The sequence below is a fragment of the Sturnira hondurensis genome, unplaced genomic scaffold (genome assembly GCF_014824575.4).
Source record: "Sturnira hondurensis isolate 20B ecotype Veracruz unplaced genomic scaffold, ASM1482457v3 Scaffold0014384, whole genome shotgun sequence".
NCBI classification, from domain to species: Eukaryota; Metazoa; Chordata; class Mammalia; order Chiroptera; family Phyllostomidae; genus Sturnira; species Sturnira hondurensis.
Window position 1 is genome coordinate 3,629,876 of NW_028087015.1, and position 25,571 is coordinate 3,655,446.

At 37.1% G+C, this 25,571-nt stretch overlaps 2 protein-coding genes across 3 annotated transcripts in view; one reads left to right on the plus strand and one right to left on the minus strand.

Annotated features, from left to right (window-relative positions):
- CWC27 (CWC27 spliceosome associated cyclophilin) overlaps positions 1 to 23,459 on the minus strand; it is a 181,786-nt gene extending 158,327 nt beyond the window's left edge. The window contains exons 1-7 of the mRNA XM_037062867.1: positions 23,204 to 23,459; positions 16,434 to 16,530; positions 9,464 to 9,576; positions 7,184 to 7,327; positions 5,498 to 5,596; positions 4,766 to 4,869; positions 2,587 to 2,656 (exon numbers count right to left, since the gene is read on the minus strand). Of these exons, the coding sequence (XP_036918762.1) occupies positions 2,587 to 2,656; positions 4,766 to 4,869; positions 5,498 to 5,596; positions 7,184 to 7,327; positions 9,464 to 9,576; positions 16,434 to 16,530; positions 23,204 to 23,245 (669 nt within the window). The 5' untranslated portion in view covers positions 23,246 to 23,459. The remainder of the gene's footprint in view (positions 1 to 2,586; positions 2,657 to 4,765; positions 4,870 to 5,497; positions 5,597 to 7,183; positions 7,328 to 9,463; positions 9,577 to 16,433; positions 16,531 to 23,203) is intronic.
- Positions 23,460 to 23,698: 239 nt separating this feature from the next.
- Positions 23,699 to 25,571, plus strand: part of SREK1IP1 (SREK1 interacting protein 1) — a 32,826-nt gene continuing 30,953 nt past the window's right edge. For both annotated transcript variants that reach the window (XR_005068902.1, XM_037062868.1), the window contains exon 1: positions 23,699 to 23,873. Coding sequence is in view for 1 of the 2 variants with exons in the window: in XM_037062868.1 (XP_036918763.1) it covers positions 23,861 to 23,873 (13 nt within the window). In the remaining variant the exon portion in view is untranslated. The remainder of the gene's footprint in view (positions 23,874 to 25,571) is intronic.

Below are 25,571 nucleotides of genomic sequence, written 5' to 3' on the forward strand. Positions count from 1 at the left end.
TGCTCACCATGCAGAATGCAGCACCCTATGGGAGTTAGGGAAGGGCGTGGACCAACTGTGCTGGACTGCCTTCCACCCCACAATGCTGTGCTACCAGTGAAATGATGAACTAGGCAGCTTCTGTGCCATTCAAAATCACAACACGGACTTAAATAGCTGTAGAACCCTAACTTCAAATTTCTGATTCCACCATGTCCTAAGTACATGGTCTTGGACAAGCAACATAACCTGAGTATTGGTTTCTTCATTTACAAAATTTATGTATCTCACGGTTGTTACAAATATTACATAAAATAAATATTTGGCACAGGTAGCAGATACAAAAATAAATTAATACAATGAAGTGTAATAAGTGCTTTTGAAGGCCAGAGACAGATGATCCCTGAAATTAAGCTCAGCCTGGGTAGGAGTTGGTTGGAAGAAGTAGGTAGAGGTAATCAGGAGATGAAAGAGCAGCTGAATCTTTATTTTTCTTTTTTTTATGAACAGCTGAGTCTTTTTTAATTTTTAGGTTTAAGAACAAGCAATTTTTTATTGTTGTTCAAGTAGTTTTCTGCCTTCCCCCTAGCCCTCCCCGCACTCCAGCCCTCCCCCATTTCCACCCCCCCTTGTTGTTGTCCATGTGTCCTTTATCACTGTTCCTGTAAACCCTTCCCACTTGTCCCCCTTTATCCCCTCCCTTCTGATCACTGTCAGCCTGTTCTCTATTTCAATGTCTTTGGCTATATACACAGCTGAATCTTAAAGGAAAACCAGAAATTAGCCAAATGAGAGGACCCTCCAAGCACAGGGAAAAATCAGAGGCAGGAAGGCTGCGGGGAAGGCATGGAGGTGCAAGCAACCGGACATCTTTAGAAAACACCAGTGAAAGGAAAGCGAGGCAATTCCCAGGTCTAACATTTGCAGTTTTGACCATTTACAAATATACCTACAGGACTGTGACACATAAATCTTTCATCTTAACGAGGGACAAATTTGAATCATGAATAATGCAAGACCAGTGCACTGACATCTAATGAAGATGGCTTTACTGGGGTGACAGAAATATTGGTGATATTGATGAGGCATAGGGAAGGAAACTTTTATGTGAAGATGAATTTAATTTTGACACCTGTGGTAGAGATACTTCCTAAAGGCAAATCAGAATGAGAAGAGCCTGGATGAAATCTTCAGCTCTGTTGCCTCTTCCAGAATATTAGTATGAAGGTGGTAACTGAATCACAGTATCAAATATTTCATTCAAGAATACTAAAGTCAGCAAGAAAAACAATTCTGACCAAAATATTTCTTACACATGCCCACTTTAATTCAGTTTTACGGCAAGGGGCATAAATAGAGTGCTTACTACCTGCTCAGTATTAGCCAACCAACCCCTGCTCAATGGTGAGGGAAGAACAGCATATGGATAAAGATGTAAAAACCAGGGCAGCAAGAATGTGCCTTTAAGTCAATGCTATTGTTAGTGTCAGTAAGAAATAGGAGCCTATGTTAAGCAAGCAAGGCAGTGCTAACTTCAGAGTTTTAATTGCTACAGTAAAGACTTTGAACCTAATCCTTTAAATCTCAGCATTCAGTAACTGTCAAGAAAGGAAGACTCGTCAGAATCTTTGGGAGTAAAAACCCTTTAGATGATTTTCTTGGAGTGTACTTATCAGAATCACTGCTCCAAGCAAGGGCAGGGCACTATAGGTGTGTCAGTCAGGAGCACCGTGCTGAAAGTGGCACTGAACAAAGCCACACCGAATGCCTATGGGAAGCATTGGTGGGGTAAAAGGCCAGGAAGCAATGTATAATCCAAAAACAAGGATTTTTTAGTGAGAGTGACATAGGTTCAAATTCCAGTTCTAGCTAACTTACTGGTTCTGTGACTCTGAGCAAATTACAACCTATCTATACCTTAATTTATTCATGGGTAAAGTGAGGATAATAATAACTATCTTAAAGGGTTGTGATGACAATTAATGAAATGAATAAGTATATATGAATATTAAAATGAATATAAGAGCTTTGGTCTATCACTTTATTATAATCTTCATCATCATCATCACCTAGCAAAGACAAATGGTAATTAAAATCCGAAACATAAAATTCTTTAACTTTAGTTCTTAAAAACCTAAAGAACCTAGGTTCTGGAACCTAAAAAAAATTTCAGATTTTAGCCCTGGCTGGTGTAGCTCAGTGGATTGAGCACGGGCCTGTGAACCAAACAACCTTGGTTCGATTCCCAGTCAGGGCACATGCCTGGGTTGCAGGCCAGTTCCCAGCAGGGGCCACACAAGAGGCAACCATACATTGATACTTCTCTCCCTCTCTCCTTCCCTTCCTCTCTAAAGATAAATAAATAAAATCTCAAAAAAAATTTTTTCTGGTTTTAAAAAAACACTATAATTTTAAGAAAGCATATATTCTCGGAAGTTGCAAATATTACTAACCATAAATCATTTTACAAATTAATACAATGAATGTTTCCTGAATGTGCACATGAAATGTGTTCTGTGCCATGTACAGCAGGAGAGACAAACACGAATAAGAGATAAACCCTAATTTCTTTTGTAATGCAGAACAAAGGGCAAATTCGAGTTTTACCTGACTGACTCGATTTACTTCCTCCTCTTCTTCCTCAGCTTCCTCTCCAAATGAAAGTAAATTAAAATTTCTAATTAAAAAAGGGAAGAAAGAAAGGAAAAAAAGAATAAAAGAAAATTAGCAAGAAAAGGTTAAATAAAACATAAGTATGTTATTTTCAAAAAACAGACTAGAACTTACAAGAAGAAACACATTCTAACCATTTAACAATAGACAATATTACTCGGTGTTCAGTAGAAATACACTAAGGATCTATTATTCTCAACATAGTGTTAAGGTTTTGGCCTTAGACCACAGATGTTCCCTATGTTAGACTAAACTAAGACCAAAAATCCACTCTGAGCACTACCATTAAATAGACTAAGTCAGGTATGACACAAATACTTAAGCTTTTTATATTTATCAAAACTGGTGAGCAAAATGAAGACTTCTAAAAAACTAACATATTGACCCAACGGCACTACAAATGAGAAGTAATTAGTCTAATGTCTTTTAAAATACAGTTTAATATTTTAAAACTAGTAAGTTAAATAAAAATTATTAAGTAAAAAATAAGCAATAAACTTAATCTAAAAAAATAGCTCCTGGGGAGAGAAAAACTAAGTGTCTTCTTCAAGCCTTCAAACAAAGACACCCCAAGGACAATCAATGCTAAAAGTTTTCCTCAAATATTAGAAAAATAAAAGATTTGGTAACAAAAGAGGAGTTTTATTTCAAAGCCTAGATGCAGTCAATGACTACTACATCATACCTAATATATTTACTATGAATTGAAAACAAAAATAAAAACAGCCAACTTTTCAGTTTGTTGTCAAGATAAATTATAGAAATAAAATATTATATCTGAACATAGAGTGACCTTTCACTCGAAGATAAATTAGTCAAAATAAATGAATCAAAATGTAAAAAGAAATCAAATATATAGATATACATATGAAGTTATTTGGCCACAAGACATCAACTATTTATTAAAATGTCTGCTTCATATCTGAGAGTTTACAAAAGGAACTTACATTGTAGGGTATCAAGGAAAAAAATTATTACATGTTGAATACTATACTACTGGGCATTTTCAAATTTAATTTCTAAAATTAAATTCTCATTTAATCTTCATGACAAACATGTATTTTAATTATTGTAATCTCCATTTTATTTATTTTTTTAAAATATTTTATTTATTTATCTTTAGAGGGGAAGGGAAAGAGAGAGGAAGGAAACATCAATGTATGGTTGCTTCTTGTGCATCTCCTGCAGGGAACTTGCCCCTGCCAGAAACTGGCCTGCAACCCAAGCATGTGCCCTGACTGGGAATTGAACCGTGATTGTCTGGTTCGCAGGCCCGCGCTCAATCCACTGAGCTACACCAGTCAGGGTTTATATTCTCCATTTTATAAGATGGGGTAACTAAAGGCAACAAAGATGAATAAGTTTGCTTCCTATTAACTGGGTTAGGCAAGATTATTCTTAGAACTATCTGAATCTAATACTTTCAGTACATTAAAATCCCTAATATAGATTCTACAATTCAATAAAAGAATGAACTGAAATCTAACTCTCTGACATCCATTTCAATAAAACAAATAATATACCATTATGCCATATACCATTCATAAAATAATGAATAATATATCATATACCATTATACCAAATAATATACCATTCATAAAATACTAGAACTTATTATAAAAAGAAATTTCTACTTTTTGAAAACTGTCCTAAGAAAATAATTCAGAATACAGAAACAGCTTTCTGTTTAAAAATAGGTATAATAAAATTAATTTAATAGCATCAAAAAAAGAATGAAAAGTTATGTGAACATTTAGTCATATCCTTCACACCTTACTTTCCACGCTCCTTAATTAAAAAATCAAATAAGAAATAAAAAATTTCTCAAGAACTCATTTATATAAATAATTACTATAGTAATCCTATCTATTTACATTAACACAGACTTTATAGGGACATCTGAGACAATACTTGGCTTAAGTTATATACTGTATTTGAAAACAAAAAATGCCCACTTAGAAAAGAAAACACACACACTCATAATTCAGATATCTCCCTGGTCCAAACTGGCCGCCCTCTCGCTGGCGAACAATTTTTACAAAAGGAAATTAAGCGAACTATACGAATCAGTGTTGCATTTCAAGCTGAAGGAAAATCTTACTACTGCCATTACTTTGTGCCTTTGGGTTTCACTTGCTTCACTTTCTCCTCTGGTTTCTCTTTTTTTGGCTTTTTTATTTCTCTTGGAATGATGTCATCAAAAGGATTAAACAAAACCTGTGAAAAGAAGCATGTTGAAATCATTATTCCATTTTTAAAACTTCACAAAAACCAAAAACCAGTCTTTAACCGAGGTGGCGTCAGCATCTGTGGGTTTTGCTCACAAAACCGCCACCAGTGCAGCGAAATGGACACAACGTCAAGTGCTCACACTTCCGTGGACTCACCGGATTCTCCTAATAACCCCACGTGCTATTAAGTAAAGGACACTTTACCCTAATTTACAAAAGGGAAAAATATCTAAGAAAGTTTTATAGATAATAACAGAGACAAAAACCAGGTGTTTTGACTCCAAATCAAATGTTCTTGAAGACCACCCCCAATGGCTTCCTTGACTTACTGAGGAAGTCACTCCACCGGTTAAATAAACCTAATTCCTCTAGCTCTCCATTCTGAATTAAGCTTTTCATTCACTGGATTATCAGCTAAAGTTTCATTTTAGGATTCAAAACCTTCAATTAAAAAAAACCTCTTAATCAAAAACTGTACCTAAATTACAGAGATAAAATCTGAGTTGAGACTTAATTTAGTATAAAGCCTTCGCCTGGTAGTTTAAAAACAGTAAAAGTCAATTTCTCTTAAATGACAATTTAAGTGCTTTATCTTACAGGAACCATGCTCCTACCTCACAACTTTTTACTTTGTGTGGATTAAGTGGTCTTTCTTCATCATCCGTGTCTACTTCTGCCAGTCGCAGCATGTTATATATTGTGTCCCCCGTAACCTATAAAATTAAAATTAAAATTTAACAAATTATTACATTCATTTTTTAAATAAGAGAACACTTTGAAAATACTTCATATTGTTATATAAGAGCATATGCATTAATTAATTAATGCAAATAAAGCAACTTCATTTTAAGAGGAAACAGCATACATGAAATTCCATCCTTCAGTAAAATGTTTGGGAACTTTTCAATATATACTTAAGATCACCTTTCATTAGAAATTAAAATATAGTCCTGACCAGGTAGCTCAGTTGGTTAGAGCACTGCCCCAATATGCCAAGGCTGGGGGTTCAATCCTGGGTCAAGGCACAAATAAGAATCAACCAACAGGTGCATGGATGGGTGGGAACAACAAATCAATGTTTCTCTTTGTCTCTCTCAAATCAATAAAAAGAGAAAGAAAAGAAAAAAGAAAAACTAAAATATAATGTCAAATAACCTCTTATTGGATGACAACTTTTCATTCAAACATCATGAACAAGTGTAGACTTTAGAAGAGGGTAGAAAGAACAATTAACAACGGGGTAAGCACTTTGCAGATATTACCTCATTTAACCCTCACAAACACCCTACAAGTAGGTACTATCATTATCCTCCTTCTCCAGATGAGAAAACTGAGGTTCAAAGAAGTTCTAGAGCTGACAGTGACGGCCTTTCAGAATGCTAACCATCACGCTATACTTCAGCTCTGATACATACGTCATGTAACATCAACTGTAAACAATGGTGCAGAATGTCAACCTAAAACTCATTTGATCATAACTTTGATTGTTTTAAATAATAGGAAATAAAATCTATGAATGCCAGACAACCTGTGTCAGCTTAACTCACGTTGCTAAGTATTAAGCAATAATATTTTGTTGCATATTTTTTAGCGTGGCTCCTTTCATTCAACATCTCTCAAAAGTTTTAAAATAATACCAATTTTACAGTTGTACTGTTTGTTTTTTCCCTTTCATTATCACAAACTCCAGCTGTGCCCAGGACATGGAAAACCATTCGTACTGAACCAGCAGAGGGAGCTGACACACTAGTGACGTCTAACATGCCTCAGACAAAACACACAGGGATGCAGTATTTATGAGAAGGGAGAAGAGTAAGAAAAGAGCCTTCAGAAACTCTTTCTACAGAAAACTTAAAAATTCTATGAAAATGACATTCCCTGGTATAATGATGATCGTGTGTAGGATTAAATAGGTATTACTGAAAGCAATATTTTGGGCAAACAGTTTTAATGTTAACATAACTTTCACTTTAAACTTAAGGGAATTTACCATTAACTAAATAAACTTCATACCACCAAATTTTATTACCTAGGTATCTTTCTAAAAACATAAAAACAGTATGACCTGAGCAACATAGTAGCTAATAGTGTGATTTTAGAAAAAAGAAAAGCTTAAAGTCATAACCAATGCCTTATTTGAAATACACAAGAATATTCAGGCGGTCCCTCACAGTTCATTATAACAGAGATATTCCAGCATATCTGAAGGTAAATAAATATTCTAGGGAATAATTTATGAAGGCAGCTCTTAGATAAGTTGATCATATATATCATAGAAGCCTAATATGATGAACACAAACCTTTCCAAAGATGGTGTGCTTATTGTTAAGTTCATCTGCTCGACCCAGTGTAAAGAAAAACTGGCTGCCATTATCATGAGGACCAGCATTTGCCATGGCAACCAGTCCTCTCCGATTAAAACGCAACCGTGAGTGGAATTCATCCTGAAGCATGAAAGAGAAAAGATTTAGTGAATGACCTCAGTTAGAAAGCACTTCATAATCAGCTAACCTGCATGGGCCCCATACAGCTTCTAATAAATACACTGAAGTTTTACTTAACTATTTTTCAAATATAATCAAATCCAATGTTTACTATTCCTTCAACGCTATTAAATTTGACTTCAGTAGCCTGTATGTTCTAAATATGGTAAGCTACAAATTTAGCATTTCATGAAAAGCTGCCTACCTGCATAGAGAAAGGGTACTGAAAGGGGAACAGATTTCTAAGAGGTATCCCCAATTTTTGCCATCCATCAAAGTCATCTAAGCTTATAGAACCTCTATTTTCCCCCAAGAAAACAACCTTTGAATCATGGCACAGTCTGCAGCTACTGCCCTTCCTCATCCCATTCCAAAAGTCAGGAAACAACTGCCTTCTTCTTCTTTTAACTCAACAAATCTACTATGGTCATGTTATGTGCTGTGTTTTTTAGAGTACTCAGTTGAATCTTCTCTGAACTGGCAGTGGTCAAGTGTGCCATTTTTAAAGGCCAGTAGCAAGCCTGTCTAAGGTGGTTCTCTTGGTATGGTCAGACTACATAACACATACATTAGTTTCTTAGTTAATGGAATTTCTGTCCAGGCCTGATAATAGACTCACTTATAATTCAGCAATGTTACACAATCAATACTTTTCAGAAAAGAAGTTATTTTTCCTTAATTAATAATTTTCAAGAGATTTGAACTCAAAGGATCGTAACTATGTATACTGTATTAAAAATGACCTAATTGGAAAGCTTACCAAAATAAGTTATTTCTTGAACATGATTAACAAACATCTCAATTCGGAAATAAATTATCTATTCTCTTATACCGAAAAATAGAATAAAGGAATGATTCCTACTACATTGAGGCTCTAAAATTGTAAGACATCTCAATTTGGTAACATATATATATCTGAGACACTTTTATAACCATTCCACATTTTCTAAAGACATTATCATCAGGAAATTAAAGCAAACAGTTCAACTATTTTTCTCAAGAATCAGATAGTGGCCCAGTTAAAAGAAACTCTGTCTCATTAGTATAAACACAAAATCTTCAAAAGAAACTCCCATATTTTAAGAGCTACTAAGATTTACTCATTCAAAAAACACGATAGTGGTACTATCAGACTGATAAATAACCCAACTTTTAGCTTTAATTTGAACCCATTGTTATTCTTAAGAATGACATTAACTTTTTTTCTTTTTAAGATCTATGTTGGCAATATACAAATCACTGACTTCTTCTTATTAACATTCACACTTATTTTCTAACAATTTTATGCTGCTTCTTTTCCCCCTGTGATTTCCTATTCTGGTGTGCATTTTGTGCAAGAGAGGTCTATCTGTGGTGTAAAATTTAGACTTAACTCTGTTATAGACTAAATTATACTTCCACCAAATTCATATTTTGAAGTTCTAACCCCCACTGTTTGAGACAAGGCCTATAAGAAGTTGATATGGGTTATATGAGCTCATAAGAGCAAAGCCCTAATACAACAGGGCCGGGGTTCTTAGAAGAAGGGGAAGAGACACCAGAGCTCTCCCCCTTGACCATGTGAAAACATGGTGCAAGCCAGGAAGAGAACCTTCAACTGAACGCCAGCATCTTGATCTTGGACTTCCTTGGTTCCAGAATAGTAGGAAGTAAATTCCTGTTGTTTAAGCCACCTAGTCAGTGGTTGTCTGCTACAGAGGTCCAAGCAGATTAATACAAAATTCATATAGTATTAAATAAAATATTTTAAAATGGAATGGCATATGCAATGTTCTAAAAATGTTTTACATTTACAGAGTTGCAGAGATCAGATACAGGCAGGTATCAGGAAATATGTTATATAGTCCTTAATTTTTTACTCATCTTTATCTTTACCTGAATTCAATCTAGCATACAAGTTTATGATAAGATAACTTAGAAAGAATGATTGATAGAGTAAGTGCTATTCTTATACCTGCATAATCTTAAATATGTGATAGATACCTGATTCGGGGCACTAATGTGAAATATATATTTTTTCCTGTGGGGCACAGTCATTTTCAATCAAACAACCCAAGCCGACTTGCAAATAAGTAACCATAATGAATTAGGTCTCACCTTGAATGGGGCTCCATAGATAGACTCTCCACCAGTCCCAGTGCCAGTAGGATCTCCCCCTTGGACTATAAAGCCAGGCACTACTCTATGAAAAATGGTCTTGTCATAATATGCTGAAAAAAAAATTTATCAAAGTCTGAAACAAAGTGTATCTATTCCACAGTAAATACAACTAGAGTCATAAGATTTCCCCCCTCAAATGTTAAATAGGTTCCTAAATCAAAACCATTTCTTCCCTACTTATAAAATATCTTCTCAAAACACTACATTTTCTACAGAAACCATGGTGGTGGTGGTTTTTGTTGTTGTTTGTTTTCTACTTATTTCAAGGATTTTCTCAAATTCTGGATTACAGTTTTCAAAACAAAAATTAGAGTTTGGGTATAGATCGGTGGTTCTTAACTGGGGGCAGAGGGGAACAATTTTGTTCCCTTGAAGATATTTGTCAATATCCAGAAGTATATGGTTGTCACACATGGGAGACGCTACGGGCACCTAGTGGGTAAGGGCTGGGAATACTAGCAAAAACCCTACAAAGTACAGGGGAGTCACCACAACAAAGACTTACTGGCTCAAAATGTCAACAGTGCAAAGATCAAGAACTCCACCAGGATGGAGATAAATGCCTCATTTCCTAATTTTTCCTCTTCTCTCCATAGAAAATTAACTTATGCAAACAATACAGAAACCCAAAATATATCAAAATAACTCACTGACAACAGGTCTAGCATCCTCAATGCACTGCCCCCCCCCCACGGAGAAATTTTCAATAAATAAAGAATCAACACAATATATAATTGAGTCAAATTAAACTCTCAATAAGTTTACTAAATGATTGAAATTATTTATATTTTATAGAGATAAATTATTTGGAAGCCACAGACATACAAGGGGGTCATCCATGATCTCCTAATAGTTACTGTCTGGAACCTAGCATCATTAGGGAGGCTTCACAGAGGAAAGAGAGGCAGGGGACAGCAGAATCAGGGCGGGTCCATGAGGCAAAGCATAAATACAGACTCTGCTGCAGGTGGAAGGGCAAGCATTAGGGTTCGACCAAATCAGAGAATTAATATTAATAAGTAGCAACATGGACCAATATGCACAAGAAAAGATTTGTCAGCATCTTTACTCATGAAGGAAATGTGTATCAAAACTACAATGAAAGACTACGTCATACCCACTAAAATGGCTGTCAGTCAAAAACAACAGACAGTGAGGAGGTGGAGAAACCGGAATCCTCCTCCTTGCTAGTGGGTTGTAAAGTGGTACAGTCACTGGGAAACTGTACTGCCACGATTATGGAGAGGATTCATAACGTACCCATTACACAGGTGCTTCGTGACACTGCAAGGGTCAAAATTCGACTACGGTTTCCACTTTAAAAAAAAAATTATTCTGTAATCTAACAACTTTATCCGGTACACAAGATGGACTGGAAGAAGTAGAAAGGAAGACCAAGAGATTTTTTTCAATCCCTTTTCCCAGTGAGGAACTGTTGGGCTATAACCACAAGAGCTCCCCAGGGCAGACAAGTTCTCCTGAGTTACAAATACACAGTGTAAAAACCAAGAGGTATGAAAGTATCTCTCCTATATCCCTAAGTAACCAGTTACTTGGATTAACACTGTATGTAGAGGGAAGGAGGTCTGAGTTTTACTAGGCAACCTTAAATTCATTTTTTATTGAGATATAAGTGACATATAACATATTACTTTTGGGTGTACAACATAATGATTGGAAATGTATTCAATATTATAAAATAATCATGAGTGACAATGTCTGGTTAACATGTGTCACCAGAGTTATAATTTTTTTCTTGTGATGAGAACTTTTAAGAGCTACTCTCTTAGCAACCTGCAAATATGCAATACAGTATTAACTATAGCCACCATGCTGTACATGTAATTTTCTCATTATAAAACTAAAAATATAAATTAACTCACAGAATTGTTCTGAAGATTAGATAAGACAATGGAGAGAGGCAACCTATTAATTTTCAAGTTCAACACAAATATAGTGTCAAATTTTAATATTTCTACTTAAATTCTACAAATTCCTATTCTAATCTAAATGTAAAACATACCCACCCTAGTCTATATCATAAAATGAAAATAATCCCTTAGGCCCATAATATGCAATCAACATTTTTTGAGTACATGATCAGATCTGCTTTATCAAAAGATCACCCAAACTGAGATGGAGAGAGGGAAACTACTTTTGTTCTAAGAGTCAAGGCAAAACACTCCTGAAGTGAGCAGACTCACAAATTCTTTAGGAAGCAGGCTAAGACTCAGAGATCTATTAGACGTGAAGAAGGAAGGGGGACCGAAAAGCAGTCTTTATTACTTGTGCTTTCAATATTTAAAGTTAAATATACTTTTCTCCTATTTCTTTCTTTTGTAAACATTTTATTTTAGAGAGGGGGGAAGGAGGAAGAAAGACAGGGAGAAAAACACCCATGAGAGAGAGAAACATCGACTCAGTTGCCTGCTGCATGCGCCCAATTAACACAGACTGAACCTGTAACCCAGGCACGTGCACTGCCCGTGAATCAGACTAGCGACCTCTGGCTTTACAGGGCAACACCCAATGAACTGAGGCTCACTGGTCAAGGCTTGTTTCCTATTTCTTATTCTTTCAGTGATGTTGGTTTTTTAGCTTTCCCCCCCTACTTACAGTCTTCTTGGGTGAATAAAATTATTATAATACTATGTATACTGAGTAGGGATTTTCTATAACTTCTCTACATTATAATTTTGTATATTATCACAGCTAGGATTTCAAATTTCCATACCCACTATTTTTACTTCCTTGTGATTTACTAATAATCACTGTTGAATTATGCATTTACAGTAGTTTTATAGATTATTATGTGCTCTAATAGATTTTTCCACTTGCAATAATGTTGACTTTCTTTTTAAATTGCATGCATCATTCCCATAAGTATTTTAAAGAAAGGGGTTTATTAACTCGTTATGAATGTTTTAATATCCTCCAGAATTTTCTTCACTATTGAAAAAAGAAAATTATATATACCTTCCTTATATATATATACCTTCCTTATTGTGGAAGTTCCAAACTAGTTTTTATTTGTAGCTGTACAATCAATGGCTATCATCATATATTTTGACTAATTTATATTTCTGCCTAAGTACACATAGGAATTTATATTTGAATTTTTAAAGCATTTATATGTTTCTTCTAGAATCCTTTGTTTTGTGTTTAATCTACAAATATTATCATGAATAATTCTTTATTTAAAAACTCCTTTTGTGCCCTGGCTGGTGTAGCTCAGTGGATTGAGTGCAAGCCTGTGAACCAAAATATTGCGGTTCGATTCCCAGTCAGGGCACATGCCTGGGTTGCAGGCCAGTTCCCAGCAGGGAATGCACGAGAGGCAACCATACATTGATATTTATCTCCCTCTCTTCTTCCCTTCCCCTCTAAAGATAAACAAATAAAATCTTTAAAAAAGAAAGAAAGAAAATATTTTTTAAAAACTCCTTTTGTGATCTCTCTGCTCCATTTATTTTCGCCTCTTTTTTAAACAAATATTTTAGTTTTGTAAAGATATTTCTTTTAACATCTTAATATATACTTATATGTGTCACTCCTAAAGTGTTATTAAATTACTGGTAAAGGAGGAAGGAGATAAAAGATACCTGATAAAGCATGGGTCTTGGGGAAATAAGGCTGAGTTAAAATAGAAATAAAGAGACTAATAATCACTTAAAGGAAAAAAATTGATTTTCTTATCTTCCCACCACTTTGTTTTACAGACCTAAAATTTTCCTCATACTTTAGAGGAAAACTAATAAAATTATCAAAACTAACAAGCCTCCCTTTCTTTCTCTTATATAATCCAAGATTAAGTCTATGTCATTGTAGATCTTTTGTTTTTGTGAAAACTGAAAAAAAATATCCCCTGGACACAGAAAGGCACACAGGTAGTGTATGATCTCACTTACATGTATAAAATAGAACAGGTGAACTCACAGAGATTAGAATGGTAGTCCTAGGGGCTGGGGGTTAGGGGAGCGGGGAGATACTGGTTAAAAGGCACACATTTTCAGTTATACTATGCGTAAGTTCTGGGGGCCCAATACACAGTGTGATGGATACAGTTAATAATACTGTACCGAATACCTGAACTTTGCTGAGAGAGTAGACTGAAGTGTTCTCATCACACAAAAAGAAGTAAAACAGTAACAATGTGAGGTGATGGATATGGTACTAAACTCAATTGTGGGAATCATTTCACAGTGTGCATGTATATATATATATTTTTTAAGATTTTATTTATTTATTTATTTATTTTTAGAGGGGAAGGAGAGAGGGAGAGAAACATCAATGTATGGTTGCCTTTTGTGCGTCCCCTGCTGGTAGTTAGCCTGCAAGGAACTGGCCTGCAACCCAGGTATGTGCCCTGACTGGGAATCGAACTGCGATCGTCTGGTTCGCAGGCCCGCGCTCAATCCACTGAGCTACGCCAGCCAGGGCTCAGTGTGCATGTATATTAAATCATCACATTGTACAACTTTAAAAAAAAATCATGTTATATACCCTAAATAGACACAATTTTGTCAGCTGTCCCTCAATAAAACTGAAAAGTAAAAAACTGAGGACTTCACTTTAACTGAACACTGTTTCAGTTGAGAGCCGTATCAGACAGAGACTGTGCTCCCACTGCCTCGTTTTTATTCACATTTTAATCATGGAAACCATGTTTTCAAACAACTACTGCTACGAATGTCACAAGATCTAGGAATATTATTACTGTTAAGAAGCCCTTAATATAAATAAATCCCAGAGCCAGAGAATTAAAACAGGGTTCTTTGAATTACATTTTGTGAAACCCTGGCTTTCCTCATTTAGGAGTATATCGATTTTAATCGCTCAGCTCGGGCCCCTTGTCCTTTGCAATAGTAGTTTTATCTCTCACTTATTCTATTAAGAGAATTGCTCTGCTTATTTTTCTTATTGTTTTTTATTCTTATTTTCTTCTTGACTTCTTAGAAAAAGGGGAATAGTTTCTTATTGTAATAAGTCTCACCTTCATCTAACTTATGAAACATATTTCTTCTTCACTGTCATATTAGATACAGATGTCTTCTGTTTCTTCCATTCACCTGGTCATGGACTGTAACTTACCATTCATTCTTTCTCATGTTTCTGTACTTTCACTCTCCTACTGTAAAATTTGAGCTTTTGGTTCTTCAAAACTCCTTTCCAGAAACGAGTCTGACTTTTCTGCGTCTACTCTGTTTCTTGACTCTGTTGACAGTTATTTAAGGCTTCTCTGACTCAACTACCTGTCTGACTCAATTTCCTTCCTGCCTGCCATAGCAATTATTAATAATGGCCTTTGCAGACATTTTTTTTCTTTAGGGGCAAATTTTTTTTGGGGGGGGAGCGGGGTCTGGGTATATTTATTCCTTAAATCTTCCCTGGTAATTACCTTCGTCTAATTATCTATTGAGAGAACTCTTGCTGTACTCTACTATCGGATATTTTTTAATTCTCTCTCATACCTTGCTTTTGACTCAAAATGCTGTTCTCTGATAACTTGATTAACCTAATTTGTCTCTAAAAATCAGATATAACTTAGAAGGACAATGATTTGCCACAACTGGAGATATTCGAATCCATATGCAATGTATTCTAAACACCCACAGTTATCAAAATGTATGAAATGTTTAGTTCTATAAGGAAATACTCTGAACGGGAAAACAGTCAAGTAAATGTATACTTCTGTGAAGTTTGTTAAAAATAAAAATAGTCACCTTATGACTGAAATCTAAAACATGTTAGAGGGATTGATAACATCAGTGAATGCTGAATGGAAGGCTTCGTGGGGAAAGTAGAATTTTCAATAGACATTAAAAAGTGGGTAGACTAAGTAGTAAAAAAAAAAAAAGAAGAAGAAAAGGTATCCAAAGAGGAAACAGGATATGAGGAGGTTGAGGATATGGAGGTGCGAGGATACGCGTGAAAGTGGGAACGAGAAGGAAGTGCTCAGGCGATACGGATGACTGACTAAAACCACGGAGTCGTTCAGCATAATAAATGGGAAGCTGGAGAGCCAGCAAGCCACGCTGCCAGAAGATTCAATGACCGGATGAACAAAGGAGAGGGTAAAGCTATCACAGATGAAAGAGAGGGAGACCAGGTAAGAGGCAATTACAATCGTGTAGGTGAAAGTCTAAGCAGTCTGGGGAAGAAACCGGGAAATATAGTGTCACATTGGTTTTAGTTGTAGCTGACAGTGGAAGATTCAAACAGAAAAGTCCACGAGGCAATTCAATATGTAAATTAGAGCTAAGAAGAGAAGAAATGGCAGTGTTCTACATTTAATAGTTATTTGGATGAAGTAACAACCAAAGAGTAAAGACAATAGAGAACTAGAGGCAATTTTAGGGAACACCCATGTTTAGAGGATAAAAGAAAGAAGTGGAAAATAACCAAGGAGACCACAAAGGATCAAAGATATCATTTGGTGAGATAGTACATTCTCTGTTAAAGATACATAGATTTATTTGGGGAGAAGTTTTTTACCTCCTCTCTCCATTTCCTGACACATAGTTCAACACCACATCACTCACATCAACTCCTATTGTTCATTACCATTATTTAACACTAGTCTTCAATGTTGTAGATGAATACACTGCAGTTTATTTTATTTTGGTTTTTTAAAGATTTTATTTATTTATTTATCCTTAGAGGGGAAGGGAAGGAGAGAAGGAGAGAAACATCAGTGACACATCAGTGTATGGTTGCTTCTCGTGAGTCCCCTGCTGGGAACTGGCCTGCACCCCAGGCATGAGCCCTGACTGGGAATCGAGCTGTGATCGTGTGGTTCATAGGCTCGTGCTCAATCCACTGAGCTACACCAGCCAGGGCTACAGTTTATTTTTAAAGTAACAAAGTTTCCCTCCCATACAGAATGAAACTCAAGAATTATGATTACCTTCTAAACAAAGCTGAATGAAATTTCTGCAAGCTTTAGGAGCTTCTTTTGACCACAACTCTATATCAATATCTCCAGCTGTAGTTTTCAATAAAACCTGTAGAAAGAATATAACTTCATTATATCAAATCATCCTTTGCTTGATAATCAGTTGAATGGCCTGTCAACTTGTAGCATTCACTAATGAGTTTTAATTTTAAAACAAAAATTAGAAGCTTTGCTTGGCTTTTCTTATTACGCTCAAAAAATTTCAGGTATTCATGAGTCACTGTACATTTATACCATTTCAAATACCTTTTCAAATTTATACCTTTTCAAATACCATTTTCAGAAATAGCTTAGGATTTAATTTTTTTATTTTTTAAAGTTTTATTTTTTGTTTAAATTATTTTATAATTTAGGATTTAAGAAAATAGTATACATCTCGTATCACAGGAAAAAACTCATTCATTAGACAATCAATACCTTAAACTTATTTTAATTAAGACTTTTTTCACAGAACTTCCAATAAAACTGGTGTAGCAGATTTAGAACAATGAACACATGAAATTGTGACACTATTGAGACAATTTTACAATCACACTTTTACATATAAAGACTCTACTTTCTCATTCAAAATCATGCCATTCCTAATTTATGAAGGAATAGTCTTAATCTAATTCTAGCTTGTATATTATTACAATGGAATGCCTGAAAATCCCCATCTACAGTTAACGGATCCTTTGATCACCTGCTTTCTACCGGCTCATAAAGTCAGTTACGCCCTGGTGCAACCAGCCATCTTTCAACAGCCAGAACCACTACTGAACCCACAGGAGGAAACAGCCTATAACTCTCATTAACAACCACAAATAATCAAAAAGAATGTTAGACTCTGAATCTGAACATTGTGGCACAGTGGGAGTTCATCTTCTCTAGATCACTCTTTCTCCACAATGTACCAAGGTGGAGCAGTGTCAATCAATGATCAGAGGTCAGAGTTGTGACTGTCACCATCATTTTAGAATGTTCTCACAAATACAAAGTATGCAGTGTGACTATGTGTTTTAAAACATAAAACTGATTCTCCTGGGAAGTATCAAGATAATTATTTTGATACTTTTTATTTTCCAAAACTCCTTTACCTAATTTCCACAAAGTTTTTGCAGTTAAGCGCCCCCTCCCCAACCCATTATACAGGTGCCCCAAAGAAGTTACAAATTGCCCAGAGTCTGGGAGCCTGTCGACAGCAAAGCAGGAACAGCATTTCTCTCTGTTCCCTCTCACCCAGTGCATGTTTGGTCAACTGCCTTTCAATTTATGTTTCAGAAGCCCAGATTGTATTGCCATATTTATATAACATTGATGCGTTTGTTGTATATTTTTGGCTTTTGTAGCTCCATCTTTTTTTATAACTATTCTTCAATAACCAAGGGGTTGGAGGAGGTGGAAATATGTATATTACAGTAGCTTTTAAAATGGATTCCTGAACCCTTAAAGAAATATAAAAAACTAGAAATGCAAATGTCATAATTTTCTCAATCCATTACACTTCCCCTACAAAAAGAAGAGAACATTTGTTGAGTGCCTTCCATGTGTCAGCTTCTGTGGCAAACACTACAAATCTTATTTATTTTAATCTTCACCTACAAGGTAGGTAGCATTACTCCCACTCTCCTTCTAAAGAAACGGAAACTCAGAGAAGTAACTCTATCCAAGGTCTCACAGTGAGTGACTTAAGCCCAAGGCTGTCTGGCCATGAAGCCCATGATTTTTCCAAACCACCATACTGCCTCCAACAAGTTCTCAATGAACTCATTACCATACAGGAAAAAATTGTCCATGAAGCTCAAGGGCCTTGCCACAAGTCTAAAAAGAAATCCCCAGTTACCCTGCTCAGAACTTATTTAAATAGAGAACAGTGCCTAAACCAAAAGCAACCACATATTGGCTGGACAAGAGCAAGGTCTTCTAACTAGGCTTGGCATGAAACAGCGCCCCAAAGAGATAATCTGTATCTCTTACATATGGTGACAAGCCAAGCCAATTGGATTCTCACTCTCCTGAGAAGGATACATTTGGGATTCTGAGGGGCTAACTCCCTCTACCTCAGACTGTGTAACACTGATTTGCCACGAGGCCTGATGTACATCCAATCTTAAAAGTACAGTACACCTAAAAGCACAATGTCCTGTCTTACGTCATTATGCCCTCATAAGCTTGAAATAAAGAGTGATTGCTAAAGAGAACCTAGACATGTCTTCTCTTCCTTGCAATTCTAAAGCAGTGATCTCCAGGGTTTCTATAAGTGCGCATGGCTATTAGCAAAAAAGAAAAGGTGGGTGGGAGGGAGGTCGGGACTTGGAGCACACAAACCCAAAACATGTGTATTTAGATATATGTAGTACTATATTACTCTAGTATTATACTATAAAGGAGTAACACAAAATAAAAAATGTGTTACAAAACAACTTTTTAAAAATAATTCTTAATGTAATTTTCTTTCCTAATGACACAATGAAACCATTTATTTATAACAGCTTTATTGAGCTATAACTCACATGCCAAACAACTCACCCATTTAAAACAGTTTTTAGTATAATTCAGTTTAGTCCAAGTCACAGTTCTGCAACCACCACCATTACCTATTTCCAGACATCTCATCACCCCCAAAAGAAGCCCTGCGCCTATTAGCAGTCACTCCCCATTTCGCCCTGCTCCTACCCCACGGTAACCACTAATCGACCTCCCGTCTCTACGGATTTGCCTATTGAACATTACATACAAATAGAACCATACAATGTGTGGCTTTGGTGCCTGGCTTGTTTTGCCTAGCATAATGTTGCTTTCACATTGTAAAGGCCCATGGTCCAGTCCTACACGCTTAATTTTTAAATGTCTTGAAAATCACAGTGGCTTTATATTCCTAATGATAAAAATGTCAAAGCACAAGGCTAAGTTTACCATTAGCCGTAATAAATAGAAACCAATATTTCAAGTGGTTTTCATAATAATTTATAATTTCTGAAAGATTCCCCATGCTGAGGCATCAGCTCTACCCTTTGTTTATGGGTTGCTTATGTTCCATCTGAAACTTGTGAGTGTTGGTTCAGTTCATCTAGAGGCCATGGAATGCAGACCCATTTAACAAGACATCAGGAAAATTTACATCATGATAGGTAAAATGTGACTGACTGAGTTACTGAAATTATATGTTCCTTTTTACATATAATATAGTGCATTTAAACACCTAAAGGAGAAAATAAACACAAACAAGCATGTACATTTTCTCCCTGTATCTCCTGGATGGTTCTGCACACCCCTGAAGTGTCCACTCCCTGGTTCAGCAACCACCCCTCTAAAAACAAACTAGTGCACATCACCCCCACTGCCTCTCCAGGCTTTCCAGTCAGTCACCCAAATTCAAATACTCAGCCGTTCGCTTACAAGGGGTAATGTACCTTGGGCATGATGTCTATTTCTGTGACTAAATTTCCTTATCTAAAACCATGAATAAGAATAATCTCATAGCTTTGCTGTGATGACAGAATGAGTTATTATACATATGCTCCTTAGAACAGCACCTGACAAATAGTAAATGTTTAACAAATGGCAGCTATTACTGTTGTCATTATTATTTTCATAGAATTTTTTTAGACATAGGCCACTTACATCTTGTAAAAAGAATGCATCTTGTAAAAAGAAGGTTGAGCCACCTTCTGACCAGGGTTTCTTCATCTTCACTGATAAGCTACTGAATTAAAAAAGAAGTCACATGGCTTCCTCCTCCTTTGCTCATACGTTCCTATTGGCCGTCACTATTTTGTCAGACATCAGTGGCTCCTTTAATGAAAGCTCCCAAACAGGATACTTTGAAAGTACAGTGGTACCTCGGTACTGGGAACTCGAGACAAGTGCCAAAACTAACAAGTACTAAAAGAATGAAGCACTTTCTCTGGTGGAATGGCGTAGCGACTCGTACAAATTTTAGCAAGTGTGACAAGTTCCGAGCAAGCGCCAAGTGCTGAAACATTTTCCTTCTTGTCAAAATGTGACAATTACAAAGTTCAATGAGTACCAAGGTATGACTGTAAAAATGTTTCTTAAGAATAAGTATATTTTAATATATAATTTAGATTAAATGATTATAGTATCTGGAAATTTAATCTTCAGTGGATAAGGAAATTTCTATAAGTAGTTTTTTATGCCTCATCTTCCGAGGCCAGAGTTACAGCATAATAGCAAAACACATTTATGGAAAATTGCCAGGGGTCACCCAGCATTATTATATGTCAATTACCTCCCAAGGTGATATACTCTTTGAACAGGAATTTTGGCCCATTTATTCTGAATATCTCTACAGTGAAACCTCAGTTCTCCAACTTAATTTGTCCTGGAAGGCTGCTGAGAAGCAATTTGTTTGAAAACCAAATCTCCTTCCTTTGTCGCCTGAGAGACCTGTGACTGACCACACAAACATCAGTATGACAGTGCTGTCGAGTTGACAACTGAAGCTTTTTGTTCAACAACTGAGACGTTTTGTTCAACAACATGAGACATTTTCCCATGAACAACTTGGTCAAAACCCAAATCGTTCTACAAGGGAGATGTCTGAGAACTGAGGGGTATCCTTTCAGTACTTAACGTAACATTAGACAGTATAAGCACTTAAACAAGCAATTATTGAGCAAACTTGTTACTACATCTGCTTTGAACTCCTTCCAGGCCAACCTTTTTGCCATTCTCTCTATGGTACAGAACTTTGAAGCTCCAATGTCTTCATCAGCCTTATGCTGGAAAAAGTCCCAAACTATTTTTGAAGTAAGACTTGAGCCATGCCTGTTGCTCTTCCTCAGCCCAATTCTATTCAGAGGAAGAGCACTATTTATCACAGTTTGCATATATTTATTTGCATGATTATTTGATCAATATATATTTCACTCAACTAACTCCATTGTAACAGGGACCATGCTGGCTTTTCTTTCCATGGCATCTCTAAAACTGAGCATAGAGCCTGGCATATGAGCATTGAGCTGGCATACACGCTCAATAGACATTTCTTGAATGAAACATTTCCTGTTCAGGCATGTATCTTTGTTAAAAGTTTTCATCTTTATGACCATGTGAAGCCTTCCTCCAGAAGGTTGTAAAGCTTTATGACCATGTAAAGCTTTCCTCCAGAGTAAATCAATTAAGTTTGTCCTTGACCAACAGCAGTATAATCTGATGCTTATTAATACTTTTAGAAGAGAAATACAGTATTAATTCATCCATTCATTTAGTACATATTTGAACTCCTTCTACCACGTATCACACACCATTCAAGATTCTTGTCTCTGTCTCACAGTGCTTGCATTTCATGGGAGAGGGGGAGAGGAAGGGTAGAGTAAACATAAATAATAATTACTACAGAAAAAACTTAAGAGATTACAGGGACCAGAGAATGCTGGGATGCAGGACATGAATGAGGTTTGCTATTATATAGAGAGTAGACATATAAGAATATGTCTAAGGTGTCTGTTAAGGTGACATTTGAGCAGGCCAAGAGTACACTACAGAAAGGAACAGCAAGTTATCAACACCCTGCCTAGCAGCATAGGCAATGTATTCGATCTCTACCAGGATTTATTAACTGGGGAGTGATATCACCCTCAAAAGAAATCTGGAAATAAAAAGAGGCAGATATTCTGGGTTTTCACAATGAAGTGGGAAAGGGGTGAGGAATGGAGAAAAGTTAAAAAACCAAAGAATTAAAATAATTGCTTTGCCCAAAATACCTACTAAATTTTTGCTGAGGCTAGCAATCACAACATTTCTGTTATTGTTTTCAAATTGCCCTCATTATATTACCAAATGTCAATCAACAAAATATTGCATAAGTAACTTATGATATAGTCATGCAACAGAATTATATCTGATGTAAATTTAGTTTACCCTAATACAACTGTATTGTTTCAGTCCCACCATTTTCTACATTATGCTGGTTCATCAGGTTTTATAGGTGATACACTCTAGGTCTCAGACCAATTCAGGTGATAGTCCATTACTAACTCCTGTGCTTCATACTTCTATAAACACCTTGGAAGAGAAGTGGCATATGTCAACTATCAAATCTATTAGATAATCATTCTCTCATTCCAGTATGGGAACATTTCCCACGCCCCACTTACTCTAACTGACAATCATCTTATGTTTTAAGACCAGCTCAAAAGATACCTCCTCCATGAAGCTTTTCCCAACTTTTCCAGTTGCTCGCTTCTCACTACTACCATAAGCAATATGCTCCTCTCTCCATAAGAAGTCTACCAGACATATCATAAGGTCTTTCCCGGCTCTGCCTCCAAACTAACCCATAAACTCTTCTAGGGCAAAAAACGAGACCTTGCTCATTCGTATTTGTATTTTGGAACCTAGTATAGTGCCAGGAGCCTAGCAAGAGTTCAACGGTTATAAAATGAATGGAAAAAGAGTGAAATGCAAACAAAAAAACAAGTCGAATTTTAAAATGTACTTGGGTTTTTACTTAAGACTCTAGAAAACGCCTGCATGACTTAGATTGAAGCACGGAATAGTGCCACATAGCTGGTAGATGGAGAAATCTCCACGTGGGGACTTTTTCAAAGTACACATATGCTGAGAAGTCCCAATAGATGGTTTTCGATGCAATCCTGATCAGAGGCAGGGGAAAGGACAAGACTTCCTGTGATATCTTCCAACCCTAAGACTCCAGAACTCCCTTAATCGGGGAGGAGTCACCTTTGGGAACCCAGGTACCCTAGATGGGATCTCACCTTCCCGTTTGTGGGAGGCTCCTGAATGTAGATGTTGCTCATGCCGGTCAGTGCGCAGGACACTGCTCTTTATTGGGGATGAAAGCAGATGGCCGATCACTACGGTTATCCCCCTATCACCCTCTTCGAGTCGGGTGGTCGCGAAAAGCTCCAGTCTGTCAATATACTGAAACAAAACGACACCAACCACTATATTTTCACAAAACTAGCCCTCAACGGCCGCCGCCATGTTGCTCCTGGACCCGAACACCGCTAACCCTGAGAAGGGGGATTCCAATGACCTCCAGGGAACGAAAAAAACTATCAAGCTCCTATATAGATAACTTTAATTTGCATTAAAGCTTTAATAAGAACGATTCCTAAGTTTTGGTGGTGTTTACTTCCCTACATGGGTATGCAGTTCTCATTCATGCCCCGAAACTGGCAGTAATGGTTCGGACCACCTGTGTTCTATAATATGACTTCCCCCGGAAACTGCGTCAGCAGCCACTGGTTCCGCTATGGCTGGAGTTTTAGAGGGCCTTCCGGATTATCCCGGAGCTTCCGCGGCGCGGTTGGGAGGAAAGAGCACCCTCGCTCTGTGTAGTCCTCGCAGCCAGCGGGAAGTGAGCGTGCACTCGAAAGCCTAGGGCTCCTGTGATCCTTTTTATCGGCGCCATGGCAGTCCCAGGTGAAGATCAAACAGCTGGGCCGCTGGGTTTGAGCGACGAAGGAAGGGGGTGGGGTAGGCTGGGGTGCGCTTGGGTAGATAGTAGCGCCCACGGGCATTTAGGCAGAGGCGTTGAAATTAGCAGGTTCGTTTGGTTTATGTGAAAAAGCTTACACTCCAAAAATGAACTCTGTGTAAAGAAGGGAACTATCTCCTCCGCCCCAGCCAGACTCCAACTGCACTGAATGGATCACAGGGAAAGTGTAGGATCGGGAGGCAGTAACTAGGCCTCGGTGGCCGAGAAAAACTGACTTTACTTTGCTATAGCTTGGAAATAAAATTTGAGGTGGGAACACTTGGCGTACCCAACTAGCTAGAGGCATTGTCTGTAGCTGAAGTCGCAGAGGCGGAATGTGTATCCGGGGTTCTGCTTCTCTCTTCCTGTTTTATGTAGTTGCTGTGTACACCCGTCGCTTTGCCCCATGGGTTCAGTCTCTGGGTCTGTAAAAGATTTACCAGTTTATGTCTGTTACTAACAGCTCTCAGATTTTATACCCAGTGGGTACCGAACGAAAAATGGTGAACCCTGTGATATAAGTGCTTTAGAGATAATCCCGTCCACAACTACCAGCTTCGTGGGAAGTTCTAGTAGGGGAGGGCATTTCCTTAAACCAGTTTTGCCACGGTGCTTTTTGTTTGTTTTGTTTTTGTTTTTAAAAGAACACTGCTTGCAGGAGCTATTTTGAGAAATGTACCCCCTACATACACACACGTATACACGGAACTTGGAAAAGACTAGCACTTTAGCATAGAAAAGACTGAGAAGCGCTGTGGTTCTGAGGTTCTGTGTTTTAACCTACCCTTCCCAGTACAATTTGACCAAGATTTCTCTGTGGCAGCTTTTTCTGAACCTTATTTTACAGATAACTGTTGTGGAAGGTTGTGCTTTTCTACCAACTGTAGTTTGGGGAGGAGCATAGGGGGAATTGTGAGAGAGAAAGATACACTCATTCATACACATAATGTTTTTTAAGTGCCTACTGTGTGCTAGATGCTTTGCCAGGCATGGGCAGTACAATGGTGTGCAAGACAGTTGTTCTTCAAACAGAATTCACTAAATGGCAGTGAAGAGTGAAGAAGTACAAAAAACTCAGACCGGTATATGGCAGGGAAAATACAAAACCTACAAAAGAAGCACATAATAAAGGCACCTAACAGGAGACAGGAGGGGACAGAAGGACTTTGCAGAGGATATGGAACTTAGGAGGAGACCTGGATAGTCACAGGAGGGATGGAGAGGTGGGAGATAGGGCTGCAGCCAGGGGGACAGAGTTTGTAACATGCAAGTGGAAATGAGTGAGAGGAGGAAATGAAAGACTTTAGTGTGGATGGAACTCGGAATGTAAATGGGAGAGAAGTGAGAAATTAGCTAGAGAGACAACAGCAGCTGACACTCAGGAAGCATTTACTATGTGTCAGATGTGTCAGACATTTACACCCACACTGTGAGCTGGGTATTAGTATTTCCACTTTATGTGAGGATACTGAGGGACAAGAAGTCAAGTAACTTGCCTATTATGGGATAGCTAGTAAGTGACAGGTCAGTCTGGCTCCTCTATACCCTGTGTGCTTTATTCATTTTCCCATGTTACAGTATAATTTACAAGGTAGTTTTTAGCTCTTCGAGGACTTCATAAGCCATGATAAAATTGGAATATT